We start from the raw sequence: 17,749 nt of genomic DNA on the forward strand, positions 1-17,749 counted from the left end.
ACAGTAAGCATTTAGTCAACACACGGTTATGTTCCACGTCTTCTGCACTTTTATCAACATAAAATACATTTATATGAACCATTAAAGTGATATTCAAGTCCACTAGCTGAAAGTTCACGATTGATACTAATTTAGTACCTCGTAAGGTATAAAAATGGGCGTACCAAAATTCTTCAGGTATATGAGTGAAAGATATCCATGTCTCAGCGAGGTTGTCAGGGAATATCAGGTGTGTACATACAAGTTTATAATTGTTCGTTTATGATGCTCTTACGAAATCACAATATTGAACCACATCTATACATGTATACTTATTATCTCTCGAACGAAATGAATGAGACATAGCTGTTCTCGTGCTGTCACAAATATCGTAAGTCTTCTTTTTAAGGAGCCTATTTTCCAAAAAAATTGTTTCGGTCTTTATTTTCACATACTAATGATCAGTTCATTCTACACCATATCCAAATGCCGAGATTACAAATACATTACAATACATGGTTCAATAAATTGGTCTGACACTTGCACACGATAACGATTCATGTATCAGACATCGCTGTTGACTCCAGTCATGTGAAAGTTCGTATTGCTTGAAATCTATCGCAGCGATCGAATACTCTGCAGACCCTAGAGTACCTTTGCAACAGAATCTGTCACTCATAATCGAAGCTATTAAGTTTGTATCAGGCATATTACAGATTTGTGAGGTTGAAGTTTCGTAATATTAACGTAGCGATGAATATTGTAGAAAAATCTATGTTCTACAAACTGAGAGATGATAAAAATTCAGCGACATGTAATAAAGTAAAAGATATGTTACAAACGCAACTTTTTTGAAGTCATTCTGAACTTTCAAATTAAATATTATGTTGTCTAATATAATTTAGATGTTAATTGGCTAATATATGTATGAATTCCACAAAAATGGCATTAGCCTTCTAAGACGAAAATTTACGTGCATGAAATGTAAAGCCGCAGTTCTTTGAAGAATGAGTTTTTTTGAAACATTCCTTGCATGTACAATTTTATCGCTGGTCAAATTTTTTTTGTATCATACGAATCTTCACAAATTTTTATACTATAAAGGTAAACGTGAAAATACAAAAAATCCAACTTTCATCATAATCCTCCATTAATAATTTCGAGAAATAACAATTTGATTCAATAAAAAATAAATACTACTATAAGTATCGGACACAAGATCCTTACAGTTTGATTTTAGCGTAATGAATAACAAATTTGTCTCCAACTACAACGAGTTGATAGCAATTAAATGCTCATTCATGAGATACTTCCAAATTGCTCCGAGACATTAAACCACTGAAATTTGTAATTGCTTTCGTCAGTAAATCATGTTACACCTATAATCGGGTATTTTCATAAGTACTCTGAGATGAGTAAAGAAGACGCAGAACAGATGTGATGTAATTTATTCCACGAATGGCTGCAACTTATTGTCCTTGGACAGGAATATACTAGGTTTCAAATTTTACTCTGGTAGAGATGTCGGCAATCCAGGGTTTAACCTAAGAAAACACACTACAGTTTCACCAAAAAAGGACTTGATATTATAACAATTGCTTTCAATTTTCAGATTCCTGAGTATGACAATTTGTACTTGGATATGAATGGCATTATTCACATATGTTCTCATCCGAATGATTTTGATCCCCACTTTCGTATATCGGAGGAAAAAATATTTCGGGACATATTTCATTACATTGAAATATTGTTTCACATGATTCAACCACAAAAGCTATTTTTTATGGCGGTCGATGGTGTAGCGCCACGTGCTAAGATGAATCAACAAAGGGGCCGTAGATTTCGCTCGGCTAAAGAAGCTGAGGTCTTAGAAGCCAAAGCGAAGGAAAAGGGCGAAGTTCTTCCCAAGGAGGCAAGATTTGACTCCAATTGCATAACACCAGGAACCGTATTCATGACACGTCTTAACGAGCAACTTAAATATTTTGTCACTTACAAAATAACAACGGACAAACTTTGGCAGAAATGCAAAGTGATACTGAGCGGACACGAGGTTACTGTATACTACTAGCTTTTTCTACAAATTTTCATACCAGATATCATGTCGAATAAATAATCCATATAGTATAGTGCAATTGTGCTGAAATATTTTCAGTTGGAATTCTTATGATTTTCTGTCTTCTCTTGACAAGATCTAATATTTCCTCACCTAAAAATTTATTCCAGACACCAGGCGAAGGAGAGCACAAAATCATGGATTACATCAGATATATGAAATCTCAATCGAATTATGACAGTAATACAAGGCACTGCTTGTACGGTTTGGATGCTGATCTTATAATGCTGGGTCTGTGCACACACGAACCTCATTTCTCCCTGCTAAGGGAAGAAATAAAGTTTGGAAGTAAACAGAAGCGAGTGTCCACGCCTGAGGAAACCACATTTTTTCTTCTTCATTTGTCAGTAATGCGAGAATATATAGAACATGAGTTTTCTTCGCTTAAGGATAAACTTTCATTTGACTATGACATTGAGAAAATTATCGACGACTGGGTACTAATGGGTTTCCTGGTTGGAAACGATTTTATTCCAAATTTGCCAAATTTACATATCGCTAACGGTGCCCTGCCGATTTTATACCTGGCCTACATGGAAGTGCTGCCTACTCTGGATGGTTGGTTCAATAATTCTGTTAACCAGTGAATTTAACTATTGTTTATCTCAATATGATATTAAATTTTCAGTTCCCTTGATTGACCTCATCGTCTATGACCGATCTAATAATCAATCGTAATCAAGCTTCTTTAATCATATCTACTGATACAACAATGCAATGTCTTGCAGGGTACATAAACGAGGGCGGTACTTTGAAATTGGATCGCTTTGAAAAATTCATGGAACGTCTAAGTCGGGTGGATATCGAGCAATTTGCAGAGCATTATGCAGACTTAAAGTATTTTGAATCCAAGACCGGTCGGAGACCAAATGAAACGGAAAGGCACACTTATCACAATTCCGAAGATGTGTCAGAAGTGTCATCAAAAAATCTGGCAAATAAGGATTTGCAAGATTTGATTAAATCTACGGACGATATGGTATGTGACAACTGTTCTTAGAACGTGCAATCGCAAATTGGTGCTAATTATTATAAAGAATGCAGTTTTGCTTTTTCCTGTGTTTCATCACAGGAATTTCATACGAGTAACTGCATAGAATACTGTTGTACATTTGGTCCGAGCGTATATTTTGTTCCCCCATCACATTGGACTGACCTTTAGGGTCTTGTTATAAAATAGCAGAATTCATTTCTAGCTGGCTCGTTTACGCTAGGTTCTAACAAGTAAACCCTGTGAGATTTGGTGAAATATCATGTGCTTTTTTACGTACAGGTATTAAAAAACGCTGTTGAAAGTTGTATATTCGTTTTTTCAAGTAGTCTACCCATTTTGAGATTCTTTGTTTTCGCCGAAGATAGGCTAAAGATATGCTTAATATATACCCCGAGTGACAAAGTGGGATTATGTTTTGTTCAGTGGCTACTAAAACTTTTTGAAAATGAAAATAGGAATTTTTAAATTTCTTTTGTTAATTTAGATGTTTTTTCCCCTTTTGTACCCACTAATCAAAGAATGACTTGGCTTTGTTACTTGGGTGATATGCTGCGCATATTTTCAGGCTATCTTAGAAGCGAAAACAAAGAAATTGAAAATGGGTGGAATACTTGAAAGATACAACATATTACTATGTTTTTTAGTACCGCATTGAAGTCAGGTAGAAATGTAAGTATAATAGCTCGAAAGCGTGTCAAATCAGCTGTAATAAGAATCACAATAGACAATTAAGCAGACTGCAGACAAAAATAGCTTTCCCCCACAAAAAACGTAGGCATGTGCCGTGGTAACAGGCTGGACGTAAAAAGCATTTCTATCACCTTTGCTAAGAAACCAACCCAATTGCACAGTTGCTGTTGGCTTGGCTTCGAGACTTATATCTATTAATAGTATAAAATACCTGATAGGGATGAAAATGGGTGATGGTTCGTAATTATTAAAGGAATATTATTTCTTTCATCTGTTGATTGTAAATGTATTGTCAAACAGTTTTTGGGCCATTCCGATGAAGAAGAACCATTAGACTTGGATGAAGATTCTGATAGCGACGTTTATAACATGGAATTTATCCAACACAAGCGTGACTATTATATGAACAAGTTGGAATATGAAAATGTCGACGCGTACGTATATCTGTTTATTTGGAAATACAAATTTGCTGGTGATTAATAATAATTTCTCGACGCCGCACTAACTCTGAGCTCTATGCTTATATTCGACTATCTTAAAAATTTTTCAGAATAACAGTTTATTGCGACATATGATACGATTATCGAACGACAGATTACATTATTTTTAATTATAATTTAATAATTAGATGAACAGAAGAATACGAACTTGATGAAAGATCTTGACATATTGCACTCTGTTATCGACAGTTGCGTAGAACATCTATTCTTCTACATTGATCGAGTGTTCATATTGACGGGTTTTAATAAATTAGGTGCCACTCACAAAAAAGTTGCGTTTCATTATTCCTGCTCAGCAGGTTGTCGTCGGTCTGTAAACTCTATAGGGTAACTCTATTAGGACCCCTTGTTATATCAATATCAATGATCATTTTGCATCAATTGAGGCGTATGACCATGATGAATAAATGACTTGTAATATTTCAGGAATGTATTGAAATCGCAGGCTGAATGTTACGTTAGAGCAATTCAGTGGAATCTGAATTATTATTACAACGGGTGTTGCAGTTGGTCGTGGTATTATCCACATCACTATGCGCCATATATTTCCGATATAAAAGGTTTTAAAGATTTGAAATTGGAATTTGACATGGGCCGACCGTTTCTACCTTTTCAACAGCTATTGGCAGTATTGCCAGCAGCCAGTAGATCATTACTACCAAAACCCTTTGAATCGTTAATGATCGGCGAACAGTCACCAATCATAGATTATTATCCAGCTGAATTCAAAACTGACTTGAATGGCAAACGTCAGGAGTGGGAGGCCGTCGTTCTTATTCCATTCATCGAAGAAACAAATTTATTGGAAGGTAATCAAAAACCCTCCTATACTCCGAACGTAACAATATTATCCATGGTCCAATTATTCAGCCGATACATTGAATATACAATGATAAACGTCATTATTATTCAATGTCGTATTTGTATGCAAAACGGGCGGTACGAGAAATTTTTTAGAAATATAAGTCACAGGGATGCTGTAAATGTTTGTCGAATCGGACCCCAAGGGTCTAGTTGCAATCTCAAGTGACCTGAAGGAGTCTGTGGAACAACTGTTCACAGTAGGCAATATGACGTTGGAGGAAATTACAACAAAAGCTGACAGCTTTGATGGTCATCAAGTCTTGCATTAGCACACTGCTTATAATGTATAATGTGATGGTCAAAAAGTGGATCCTGCAAATGTGTGTAGCTTGAAAATCGACAATACTCTGACCGCTGAACGAAAACGTACACAGCTCGCCGATAGCTCTGCAGTTTGTGCGATTTAGATTATAATCCAATTTAATTACCCCACAAGTTTAAAATAATGGAATTGTAGCGAGGGTCTTCAATTTTTGTATGTCAACCTTGCAACCACGAAAACCATTGAATTTGATTGAACCATTGGGCATTTCAACATCTATTATTTGCAAAGCCAAATTACCGAGCCTCTGTAGATGCTGCATAACAAAAATCTTTGCTGCAATGTACCCTTCAGTTCAAATACATACTAATTCCCATTAGGATTTTACCTCCAGATAGGTTCATTTTATGCCGTTAACAACTTCATTCTCCACTTTGACTATAGAACCATGTAGTAAATGTATTGCTATCGATAGCATTTCTCGAGTGAACCAAACTTGCAAACGACAATCTTACAGTTGCAGGTTCAAAAGCATAATTTTGTTGGATATATCGAATAAAATTAAAAATAAATGATTGAATAATTTTCAATACATCAATAAATGAAAAATTTCAAAATGTTAAAACAGCAATGGAGCCGTGTTACGCTAAGCTAACATCTGAAGAAAAACAAAGAAATTCCCATGGGCCGATGTACGTTTATTACCATACCACAGAAAATTTGGGTTCATACGAAGCTCCTCAGTATTTTCCTAAATTGTCTACGAACCACGCAAAGCTTGAACTGATCAAGTGGGAAGATATCATTGTACGGAGAGAACAATTGGTAAAGGGATTATGTCCCGGCATAAGACTGGATGTTTACTTCCCAGGATTTCCAACGTTGAAGCACATTAAACACACAGCTGAATTACGCAAAGCCAAGGTACTAAAAACCTTCCGCTTGAGCTTTTCGTGTGAAAAGAAAATCTGATAGAAATCACTTTATTAATACACGATAAATCATACTTGTTATGTCATACACAATGTGTCCGAATAAACGGTATTCCTGTTCTAGGTGAAAGTTTTCGAACAAGCGTCACGAAGTGAAAATATGATACTACAAATCGTGCCATCCGTTGAACAGAACTTGGCTGACCTGGCCGGCAAAATATTAGGAACGAGTATTTTTGTTTCTTGGCCGCATTTGGTCGAGGCACGTGTTGTCGCTGTATCTGATCGTGAGGTGAAATACACTTTGTCAGCTGATCGAAATGAAACTATAGTAAAAGAAGAGATGAGGGGGCCTCTTTCTGTCCAATGGAACCAGTCAAAGAGGGCGATTAGCGAGAAGTAAGTTCAGCACTCGGGATACGTATTATATACTCATTGCCTGTACTATTATTTTAATTCGCAACGTATCATTAATCGTATCTTTTGTAGTTACATGAATCGGTTGGGAATTGATGTAGGAGAGACGGATGTTTTAGTGCATGCGTGCTTGATGACCGGTAGACGATATATTTTTGGCACTCAAGGAAAATTGTCGTTGGAAAAACAATGGAGCGACATACCCTCAACCTTTGCGCTTCAGGCAACCGTTGGTGATATAACCGTACACGATGCTAGCTTTGTACAGTACAAAAACATTGGTGAAATATTTACACCAAAGAGCATATGTTTTATGCTGGGACACCCGCATTACGGAGCTATGGGCGAGGTAGGCTGAAAATGCTACGATGAAATGAAGCCATAACGAGTTTCGATAACTCCATCTCCCTTCAGATGACCAGTTGGTATTAAATTGTTACTATCAAATAGGTTTCGGAAGGTGGTACTAGTACGAAAACCGGCCGAGTCAAGTTAGCCATGTGGATTACTGAGGAGCCAAACTTGGATTTGTTAAAGCAATCACAATCGGACGCGAAATCGCGCTATATGCACGGTAGTATAGCGGCTCAAAGACTGGGAATTAATAGCCACCTGCTGAGCCGCATCACTGGTTCTATCTACGTCATGCAAGGGCCAAGAGAGCAATTAGAAAATCCAAAGCGTAACTTGGGACTCAACTTGAAATTTAACAAGAAAAATGAAGAGGTACTTCATTCAAGTTTGATAATAAACCGATAAATTTACCTTCAAACTATTGAAAACTGACTTTGAAGTATCGAACGGTTGATTTTTCAAATCACTTCAGCCTCTCGACCTTTGAATTCACTGCAGTAGATAAATAGCGCATTTCCAGATGCTGGTCACACACAATCATTTATACTATACGATTATACGAATCATTGCATTTTTCAACATTTATTTATTTGTTCATTTACCTATTTACTGAGTACATGGGTATGAACCCTGTGCATAATGCAGTTAATTCCGGTTAGCTGTACGAACAAAAAATTACCATAGAAATAGAGACTGTAAGAATAACCAGTCTTGGAAAAATTAATCAAGTCTTTTCGTGAGTGATAATAACTAGCAATCGTGCAGTTACTAGTTTTTAATAGACTGATCTAATATAAATTTGAGTGGATAACGGAGCATGGCGAAGGAATCATACAGTATACAGTCGGACCTCGATTAGAGTACGATCGGATATCATGGTCAAAGGCTTTCACCATATCCGAGAGGTCCGATTGTAGTTGTATCTATGAATTACAATGAGAAAAACTGTTTCTTCAACGCTATCTTCAGTAGAGAAAAATTAATATTTTCTCTTGATCTCTGTTGTGCAAAAATTTTATCCTGCACTCGCAATCAGCATTACACGCTGTATTCATGAGAATTTTTTATTTCAACGCGATTTCTGTAACTCTTGCCAATTTTGTTCTAGGTGCCAGGTTATACGAAAAAAGTTAACGGTCAGTGGTTATACAGTACAAAGGCTGTCGACTTGATACGTGCTTACATGCGACAATTTCCTTTGTTATTTGAAAAACTGGCAAGTAACGTGACGAATGACATCTACCATGAGGATGAGTTGTTTACAGAACCAGAGTGAGATGGGTTTTTGAAAAATTTATCAATTTCCAATTTCAGAAGAATTAAGGACACCATTCGCTGTACCTAAAATATATAATTATCAATGTAATGTAGGTCTATGACGGTGAATGCTGTATCATCTTGGTTGAAGGAACAACCGTTTTACAATGTCGAAAGCTGCAGCTGCGGAACCGAGAGTCTGGATTTTGAAGATGTTGAAGAAATAGAAAGAGTGGTGGATGCGTTTATTGAATCCCAGAAAACTGCTCCCAACGGGAAGACCGTGATGATGCAAGTCAAGCCACATTTGTTGTTCAAGCCTAGTCTTCACATGGGTAACTTTCCTCCGGATGAAACTGCTCGACATAAAATTTATGACAGGATTGTCAGTGTCAGAGAAAGTTTCACCGTACCCCTTGGATATAGAGGTACAATTGTTGCGATACAAAGAACAGAAAAAATTTCCGATTCAATGTACGACATTGTATTCGACAAGGCATTCGTAGGTAAGATTTGCATCCGTCGTTTCACAAAATGCGTTATCCTCGTTATTTCAGACATAGGCATGTGTCACTTTGCACGTACACCATGTCATTTTGTGTAAAGTCTCCACAGGGGCTGTTGTAAACAAGCTGCGAGACGCGGATTGGGTATTTGCTGTAATAATAATATTAGCACGGCAAGCTCGCCGAAGCATTTTGACCACCCACACCAGATTCCGCCGGTTTGTTTACTACAGGTTCCCAAAGGCACTTTGGACACGATGACCCGGTCTGAATAAGAAGCCTTTTCACCTTTCAATATACCTAATTTAGGTGCGTTTTAATGATTGTGATTCCAGGAGGCTTATCTTTGAACATGTGCTCAGCCAATCGCGGTTATAGACTAGCTCCTTCAGACTTCATAAACTTGTCCCACGGTTTCCGAGCTGAGAATGTCAAGTCAGGCAAATCAAATGTAGACACATCTGAGCCATTATCATGGAGGTCGCCCTCGAATTCCAAAAAACAGACCTCTCGTTCGAATACCAGTGCCTTTGCCTCTTTCAACAGCCAGGGTGGCTTTGCCCCGGCATTTGTCAAGGGTCAAATGCAGTTTCCTGTATCGCCGATGAGAATAATGAAAAAAAACAATGATCAAACACAACTCAATCACCAAATTATTGCTGAACCAAATATCCAGGACAATGTCAACACTCAGACCAAAGTACGCAGAGCGATATCACAGGAACAATCAAATTCTAAGGTATGAAATATAGATGCTTATTGTATAGTAACTGTATGAAATGATTAGGAACATGATTTCAAGCTTCTGCATTGAAGTTGGATCGAATGTGGGTCAGATATTTTTACCACTCGCAGGATCCGCTGTACTCGCATAGCTGGACCTTCCGGAGAATTACTATCATTTTACCCGTGTCGTGCTAGCAGTCGTCCCTGTGTCAGTGATGCACTTTGAGCTTGCCCAATTTCGTATCCAATGTTCTAAAATTGACGTTCAGCTGGAAGGCATTTAACGTCTCTTGACAATTCTGAGTTAGCGCTCCCATCTCCTTTCCCATAGTTCAGACATTGCGTGTAAATATCATACTGGCTACTTGTGTTCCTGCTTCGGGTGTTAGGTTGTCAGCTGTAATGTTCATTGATCAATGCCGGCTTTGTTGTGGGAAATCGTACCACCTCTGTTCAAAATATACACTTGAGCAAATTTGGACATTCCATCTTTTAACACAGATTTGTACATTTGACAGGAAAACTTTTATTGTTTTTTTTTTCACTAAAATTTTTGTCAATAACCGTGAGAAGCTCTTAATTACCATTGCAAGTTGAATTCTGTCGCTCAGAACATTCAATCTGAGTTCAATATTTAAACTGGATTATAATTTTTGAAACCAGAATAATTTCATTACAATCGTTGTTAAAAGCTCATAGATACTATACATGTAGATTCACACCTATATTCGTATTGCACACAGGTTGGAAATGAAACAGCACAGATTGTACAGGATGGTAAAAGACAATCTTTAGAAAGATCATCAGAGTTTCAAGCACTGTGGAACGAGTTACATCGGTTACAGGTAAGTTTTGTCGCGAGGTGCAACTGTTAACGATACCACTCAAATATCTTATCAGTGATATGCGCCTATTTAGAAGTCCAGTGGTTCAAACAGTCAGCAGAAATTACCAATGACACCGAATAGTGAATCGAAGGAAACACCAAGTACTGTGACCAATTCGGTGGGTTTGATTTTCTTCTATAAGCTCTGTATACAAATTTTCTCTATTCGTTGAAGATTGGCAACTAACGGTATATATAAAATTCGTCAAAGTAAGTGAAAAATCTAACCATTTCTGTTTGCCACTCAAGCAGCCAAGGGAAGCTCATACTTGGGTAAATACTAAAACTTAATTAGTGCCGTGTGAGCGGCTTCACAAGATGCGCTCAACTTCGCTCCAAATCTTACCCAAGCTGCCACTTCTCTAGATTTCTTTATACCGCAATATTGTTCTAAATAGACGTCACAATTTTTTTTTCAATTTCTCCATCGTCGTGTCTGTTGTTACCGTTTTTATTAAATTTGTTCGATTTTCAATTTTTTTTTCAATCACAAACTTTCACACCAAAATCAGTTTTACTTGAATTGTCACAAATTATCCTCGTCAACATATCACCTTTTGCACCTTTGATATAATCATCCACGCCAGAGCACTAGGTAGATTTTCATATCTCGAGCAAATTTTCAAAACTTCATGCCATTCCGATTTAATTTTCGCTTTCTGTTTAAAGTCAAATATTATCTGTTTTTATTCTCTACTATTTATTACTCGTATTATTATTATTGTTTCTATCATACCTTAGATTTTTCAATGTAACACCACTACAATTCTAGACCTGATAAACAAGAGTATCTCATAAAGAGAACGTGAAAGTTCTAAAATAAGTAGAATAACGAAACACTTTCGTGAAATACAATAAAACACTATTTTGAACCATGATAAATGTGATCGGTGCATTTTTGAACTGTTGCGATTGCGATCAGTGCTAGATCTTTGACTATATGTTTTCTGAAATTGCCCCGGTGAGATTGGAGAAAAGTTTAAGTATCTTCGAAAGTTAATTCCATTCACAGTGATGTCTAAATAATCTCGGAACTAGGTTTTAAGGCCTGTTGATTTTAAGCATATCCTTGGGTTGAGTATGGAATACCAGACATGCATGCGACAGCCAAAGACTAAATTTGAAAACAGAAGTAGTCTTGACTTTTATTATAACAATTATTAGAGTTTTCAAATCTGTAAACCGCATTTGGCGTTCAATTAGGTGAAGCGAGACACTCGTAAATGTGTTTATCAGCTAATATTGTCAAATTCGAAAAATTTGTATTGTAAAAACTGTATTGGATGCAAGACTGGCAACAACGTCGAGTATTTCTTCCACCTCGTAGAGTGTAGTGAAAAATGAGCAAGGAAATTGAAAATGGCCAGGGTCAGATATCGGTGGATGCGGTATTCGATGCGCCGTATGTCAGTTCCAGAAGTTCTCCAATACTAACAAATTCATTAAGGTACGCTTCAACAACACTCGGAATTCGAGGTGTCGCATCTCTTCACAGATACAGCAGAGTGTACACGGAAACAAAGTTCGGCCTTTTAAACCCGAACACATGATGTTACATGGTGGAAAACCCTGTGACATAGCATAGTTCTTAGTTTCTTTTTTAGGTAACAATACCAATTCTCTAACAATAATGATTATGTACGACAGCCTCAAGATCCCAGTGCTTTTTTGAAAGCGATGTTAAAAATCTCAGATGATAATTCGCAAAACAATACTGCATCATCCAACAAACCTCCTGCATTCCCACAATTATCTAAATCTACAGACGCTCCACCTCTGGTACAGCAGTTATTCGATGTACGTTTCGGTATACACCCAACACGTTTGTCATTTAATGAAATCTTTGCATTTATGTCTGAACTTGAAATTATTAAAATTGTGAACAAATATAAGACTCTCTTATAAACATCATCTGAAGCAATGCCTTCTCGTAATCAAGTACCAAAGAATACAAACCAAAAATGTTTAAAAACTAAAACCTGCATAGATATAAAGATTTCTTTTCAATGTCAGAATTTGAATTTTCTATCAGGTATTAGCAACAGATTGAAAATATAACTGCTTCTTATAGCATGCCAGGCAAGTGGAAAATACTAAAAAATCGAACACAGTATCCTATTGTTCGCAACTGTTGACATACTTTCAACTAAAAGGCATGGGTATGCCTCGCTACAGTTATTCACCCAATAAAGACACTAACTTCGTTTGTGCCCGTATCTTCTTACCCGATGGAAGAACGTTTGGTGGTGAGTTCAGTCAGACCAGGGAACTGGCCGCTGAAAGTGCTGCTAAGAGAGCGTATACGGTCAGTGAAACATTAACAATGAAAGGAAAACTCAGAGCCAATCGTAATTTCTAACGAAAAATTATGATTCCATTTCAGGAATTGGAAATGAACAATATACCAGACCCAGGTGTCAATATATTACCTACACCTCCTCAGCAGTGGTACAACACTCGTCACAGGGCAATACATCCACAAAATATTCGGCCAATCATAAATGGTCCACCTCCGATGCCGCCGATGATGGTGCCGAATCCGTTTATGAGCGTATTCAATGGTAGTTCAAATGTACCGCAAAATTCAAACAATTCGAGTTTGTTGCAAACTTTTTCTCAGACAAGACCTCAGCAAAGATCTCATCCCGGTACTGGAAGTAGTTCTAAGAATTGGAGAACAGAAAACAACAAGTCTGAGCAGAGAAAAAGTGCCGCTTTTGTACCGCTACAAGCACAGAAACAACATCGCAATGCAAACCCAAAAAATTTTACTGCTACTGCAAATTTGATTGACAACTTGCACCGCAAGCAACAAGAGAGGACAGAAACTGAAACTAGTGACGGATCCACGTCAAAGGTTCGATACAGTATTTATTATTAAATATTTGTGTAATTTAGTATTTTGCCAGCAACAAAAACAATTTTCTAGGCAAATACGCAGAGCGTTCCAGGCTATCTCAATCTCCCCATGACCGTCATCATTTTTAATTCCATTCTCCTCTTGGTATATTTCAAGGTGTCACAAAAGACATCATCAGCTGCGTATTACATTCCAAAAAAGAAATGAGCATTGTAGTAGTCAGTCAATCACCAAAATCACTGATAGCAATAATGAACTTTTGTAAAAATTACATAGCATGCTTTCAGTGTGTAAAGAAAAATTTCGATCCCAGAGCGAGGATGGGCGTGCATTTCCTCTGGAAGATACAACAAATTGATAATTACAAGGGAAAAAATTTTTTATCCCGTTAATAGATGGACAAAAAAGATAATCAGCCAAGAAAGGAAAACCTCTAGCGTGGGAATTTTACGGTTCATTTTCCAATCACAATGAAAGACTTTTTGCTGTTAATTTTTTCAGTCCCTCCTCCGGTTTTGTTGGAATCTATTATTTCATATTGATTTGCTAGTATCTCCCAAAAAAAAAAAAACATATTCGCTCTAAGGTCAATTCTGTTCTCTTTATTTTTTCAGAAAGAATTCACTTGGTCAATACTACGAAAATTAATAATGGCCAACAGTGATTTCATTAATCGAGCGGTTACTAGTTCAGTTGGGTCGAGTGTAGGGTTATTACACGCTTTCTCTCTCTCTCTCTCTTCTTACAATATTCTCAATTCCACTTATAGATCTATTGCGTATATCAGCGGATTTTGGTTTTCGGTATCGTATTGTAGTTAATGTTATACTCTTACTAGTGTTACTACATAATGTAATATTTTTATTCGTATTGTTTGGGAGGTAGAAGAGAGTTGCAGGGAAAGTACAGAGGTCCCGTCCTACTTCCTCGCTCTCCATCCAATCAAATACAAATGTGATGTTTTGTTACTATTTGTTTGTGCATAGTACAGTAACGGGTATCTGAACATGTGTGCATTCATTTGATTATGTTGTCACAATAATCCCTACCTTCTTCGAGTACCAGCTTCTTGAGTTCAATTCTTAATTTCTGAATGCTACTATTTCGTAAATCTACCAAGATTTCGTTTATTGTACAGTATGATCTGCTTGTTGTCTTGATTTCAGCTTCTCTGTGTATAGCTTGCTGTTTGTCACTATTCTCATATTGTCTTGATACTTCATTGTTCTTATTCTTTGGTTGTTTACGTCTTTATATACCATACTAGGGGCTTCGCCCCTGCGCGCTTCACGCGCCAACCCCGGGTCGGCGCTTCGCGCCTCGAAGATTGTTTTATTTATGTAATCATCATTTGTCTTTGTTTAAATTCGTGTTAGTAATATATATTCTTCTACGATATGAAAATCATTATCCGTTGCTTTTATGTGCATACCACAGTGAACTCAAGTATATCCTTGATGTAAAGTATTTCCAGTTTAACCCTCCTAAGAATCTTTTTTTTTTCTCATTGTTATGATAAAGTAATCAGTCTAATTTTTTTTTTTGTGAATCGAGGAAAGCAACATATGATATCATTTAAAAATTCGCTGTGGATATATCAATTAATTCTAAAAAAATAATATCTAACCCTTTTTTCACCCCCTTGAGTGTCAAATTTCTAAAAACGCTACAAGTACTTTTATTAAGGTATGGAGATAAGAACCCGTTTGAACCAAATACTAAGTCAATATCTCATCGTGTCTCGGAGATATCGATGAATCCATTACAATAGGAACGTTTAACCCCTTCCCACCCCCTTATGAGCCGAATCTAAAAAAACGCTAGAAGTACTTATGAGGTATTTATATTATGAACGGTTTGAAGCAACAACCGAATCGATATCTGATCGGGTTGTGGAGATATCCACGAATCCTTAAGAATCACGTTTAACGGTTTTCCACCCCCCGTTGAAATCACGATCACCTGCTTTTCCATCCCTTATTGTCTGAATTTCTGAGAACGCAGAAAGCACTTTTTAGGTATTTATATTATGAACTGTTTGAATCAATAATCAAGTCGATGTCTCATCTGTGTGCGGAGATATCTTCGAATCCTTAAAAATCACGTTTAACCACTTTTCACCCCCTTAGGGTTCTAATTTCTAAAAATCGCTTCTTAGTGGGTCCTTATGTTCCGAGGTAAATATGCATCCTAAATTTCAATTTTCTATGTCAAGGGGTTTGGGCTGTGCGTTGATTGTACTTGTTCCTTTATATATAGAGACAATAGAAATTTCTCGAACCCTAAGTTCTTTGGCATCCTATAACATATTAAAGAGGGAAATAGAATTGAAAAAGGTGAGGGTCATTGCCAGGTCCAGAAAGTATTTTGGCCAGTCAATCCTTAAATACATGATGCACATGAAGGTATCAAACAAGAGTAACTGTCCTGCAGTTCAAGGAATTGTTAAAAATGGTTTGCCCCAATTTAACTGATTCAATGCCAATATCACCAAAGGCAAACTGTAGTGCATACTGTGGGTTGCAAGGAGGTTATTTACTTGCATTTAGAGTGAACATTGTCGTCTTCCCTCGTAGGTAGGAAGACGTTTGGGAGTGTAGTTTTGAAAAATGTTGAAACCGTTTTCGATAAATTTAAATGCTAAATCGAAATCTAACCCTTTGGTATCGAAATGTTTGCTATCGTAGTTTGACCATACAATTCCGTTGGTGGTCTAAATTTTTTACACAGGTTTACCATATGTTCGGCGAAATTGTGACGAGAAAGAAACCTTCATCTACCGTTTAAGTGTCATCATCAGACAAGACGCAAAAAAATTTGTAGTTGCCCTTGGTGCTCCATAAACTACCGTGTCGACTGTGGATTATGATCGTTAATTCATGGCTTCATGACTACCCAAAATGATCCCCCCCCCCTCCCCCTCCCCCTCCCCCCCTGGAGAGCCTATAATCACATTTTGTGGACGATTCAAACATAAGCAGCTTTGATGCGCATTTCCCTTTTCTACCGTGAATGTTCTCTTGTAATTGGTGCTTTTCATGCATTGAACTTTCTCAATCCAGGTAACCGGATCAAAAACAACAGACACTCCGAAGCCACAAAATATACAAAATGGGCTTCAGAATCAACCGAAACATCAACAAAAATCGGCAAAGCAGAGGAGATCGCGAATCGCTGCCAATTTTGGCTCTGTTTCAGTTGCTAATGGAGCCGCATCAAAATAACGGAAATAATACACAAGCGACAGATGCCGAGAAGCAGTTCAATTCTTTAGGACTCATTCATCGTGTGTATAGTTGTAAGACAAAATATATTGAATTATTTACATGAATTGTATGTCAGATTTCTTCTGTCGAACAATTAATAATACTTTACAATATTTGGTTTTTAAGAATGTCTTAAAAGTAAGGTAAGACGCTCCCTTAAGTTATTCAGGTCACTCGTACTTCAGTATTCGGTTATCCAAAGTGTATATAAAAGTATCAGTATATGATTCATGCTAAATCCTTATTAATTAATTTTAATTAATTTTTAAATTGATTTAATCATTCACATGCAACCCCTTTTTATAAGTATATTAACAAAATTTAAAAATCAGAGTTTATTAAGGTAACACAGCAAGATTACGGTGGCTATGTCACAAAAATCGTTTAGCAATACGCAAAAATGTTCGCAGCAGTTTGGCTCTTAAATAGGGATATGGAAGAGTTGTGGAGGTTAATTCACCTGCTATTTTTATTGGCTAAGGCACTAGCCCTATTTAAATTAGATTCAGTCTCCAGCTTATTAGTGACAATGTGAAAATACTTAAGATCTGTTCATAGTAATTTGAATGATTCTTTTTCATACACATATTCGAAAAATCTTGGAGCAACAATTGGCAACAATAATAACGGTGCGCACATGATACAACAATTATACGCAACCATTGAAATGGGAATTGTTGAATCCAATTGTTTGTACTTACTATGTCAGTTGAACGATTTGCAATTTTTTTCAGTTGTTAAACATTGTCAGACAGTTTGAGATATTCGCGAATCAAATGGAAAGCCGTCTGATACATAATTGTATCTGACTGACCGATACTTATGGAGGAAACTGTTCTGCAATTTATGCATAACGAAAAAAGTTGATTGATCGCTAGCCTGATAATTAACGTTGTAGCTGTTGTCATTGAATTTGTTTGAAATATCGAACGAACATATGTCTCTCTTGTACAGAGGCAGAGAATCGACGTAGCTGAAATCCGTTCTACCCATGCAGTTCGAGTTCAAAAAGAAATCTCATCCCACTTACAGTCGTTCTGCAGATGACGATTAGTGCTGATCATACAAATTCATTACTAACAATTCATTTTCCAGCATGAAAAGGGATCTCTTAACTTTTTTTCCACCCTGGCTCGCCGA

At 36.9% G+C, this 17,749-nt stretch overlaps 1 protein-coding gene across 3 annotated transcripts; it reads left to right on the top strand.

Annotated features, from left to right (window-relative positions):
* Window positions 1-10: 10 nt before the first annotated feature.
* On the top strand, window positions 11-16,722 carry LOC124409893 (5'-3' exoribonuclease 1). Of its 3 annotated transcripts, XM_046887835.1 has the most exons (20): window positions 11-229; window positions 1,592-2,032; window positions 2,206-2,653; window positions 2,824-3,074; window positions 4,080-4,213; window positions 4,706-5,088; window positions 6,034-6,329; window positions 6,462-6,736; window positions 6,827-7,103; window positions 7,205-7,480; window positions 8,217-8,380; window positions 8,480-8,871; window positions 9,207-9,610; window positions 10,341-10,442; window positions 10,516-10,602; window positions 10,736-10,756; window positions 12,131-12,280; window positions 12,555-12,788; window positions 12,867-13,340; window positions 16,406-16,722. In XM_046887835.1, exons 1-20 carry the CDS (start codon window positions 155-157, stop codon window positions 16,565-16,567), a joined length of 5,046 nt encoding a protein of 1,681 aa, XP_046743791.1. In that variant the 5' UTR covers window positions 11-154; the 3' UTR covers window positions 16,568-16,722. The 3 variants fall into 3 exon arrangements, with proteins under 3 accessions (XP_046743791.1, XP_046743792.1, XP_046743793.1); XM_046887836.1 differs by lacking the exon at window positions 10,736-10,756; XM_046887837.1 differs by lacking the exons at window positions 10,736-10,756; window positions 12,131-12,280.
* The last annotated feature ends 1,027 nt before the right edge of the window (window positions 16,723-17,749 follow it).

This window comes from Diprion similis, chromosome 8 (assembly GCF_021155765.1).
Source record: "Diprion similis isolate iyDipSimi1 chromosome 8, iyDipSimi1.1, whole genome shotgun sequence".
Lineage (NCBI taxonomy): Eukaryota > Metazoa > Arthropoda > Insecta > Hymenoptera > Diprionidae > Diprion > Diprion similis.

Excerpts from the sequence above, each read along its gene's own strand:
- LOC124409893 (XM_046887835.1), top strand. The coding sequence starts at position 155 with ATGGGCGTACCAAAATTCTTCAGGTATATGAGTGAAAGATATCCATGT. Across the intron at positions 4,214-4,705 it reads GAATATGAAAATGTCGACGC|GAATGTATTGAAATCGCAGG; the intron begins GTACGTATATCT and ends GTAATATTTCAG. Across the intron at positions 8,872-9,206 it reads ATTCGACAAGGCATTCGTAG|GAGGCTTATCTTTGAACATG; the intron begins GTAAGATTTGCA and ends TTGTGATTCCAG.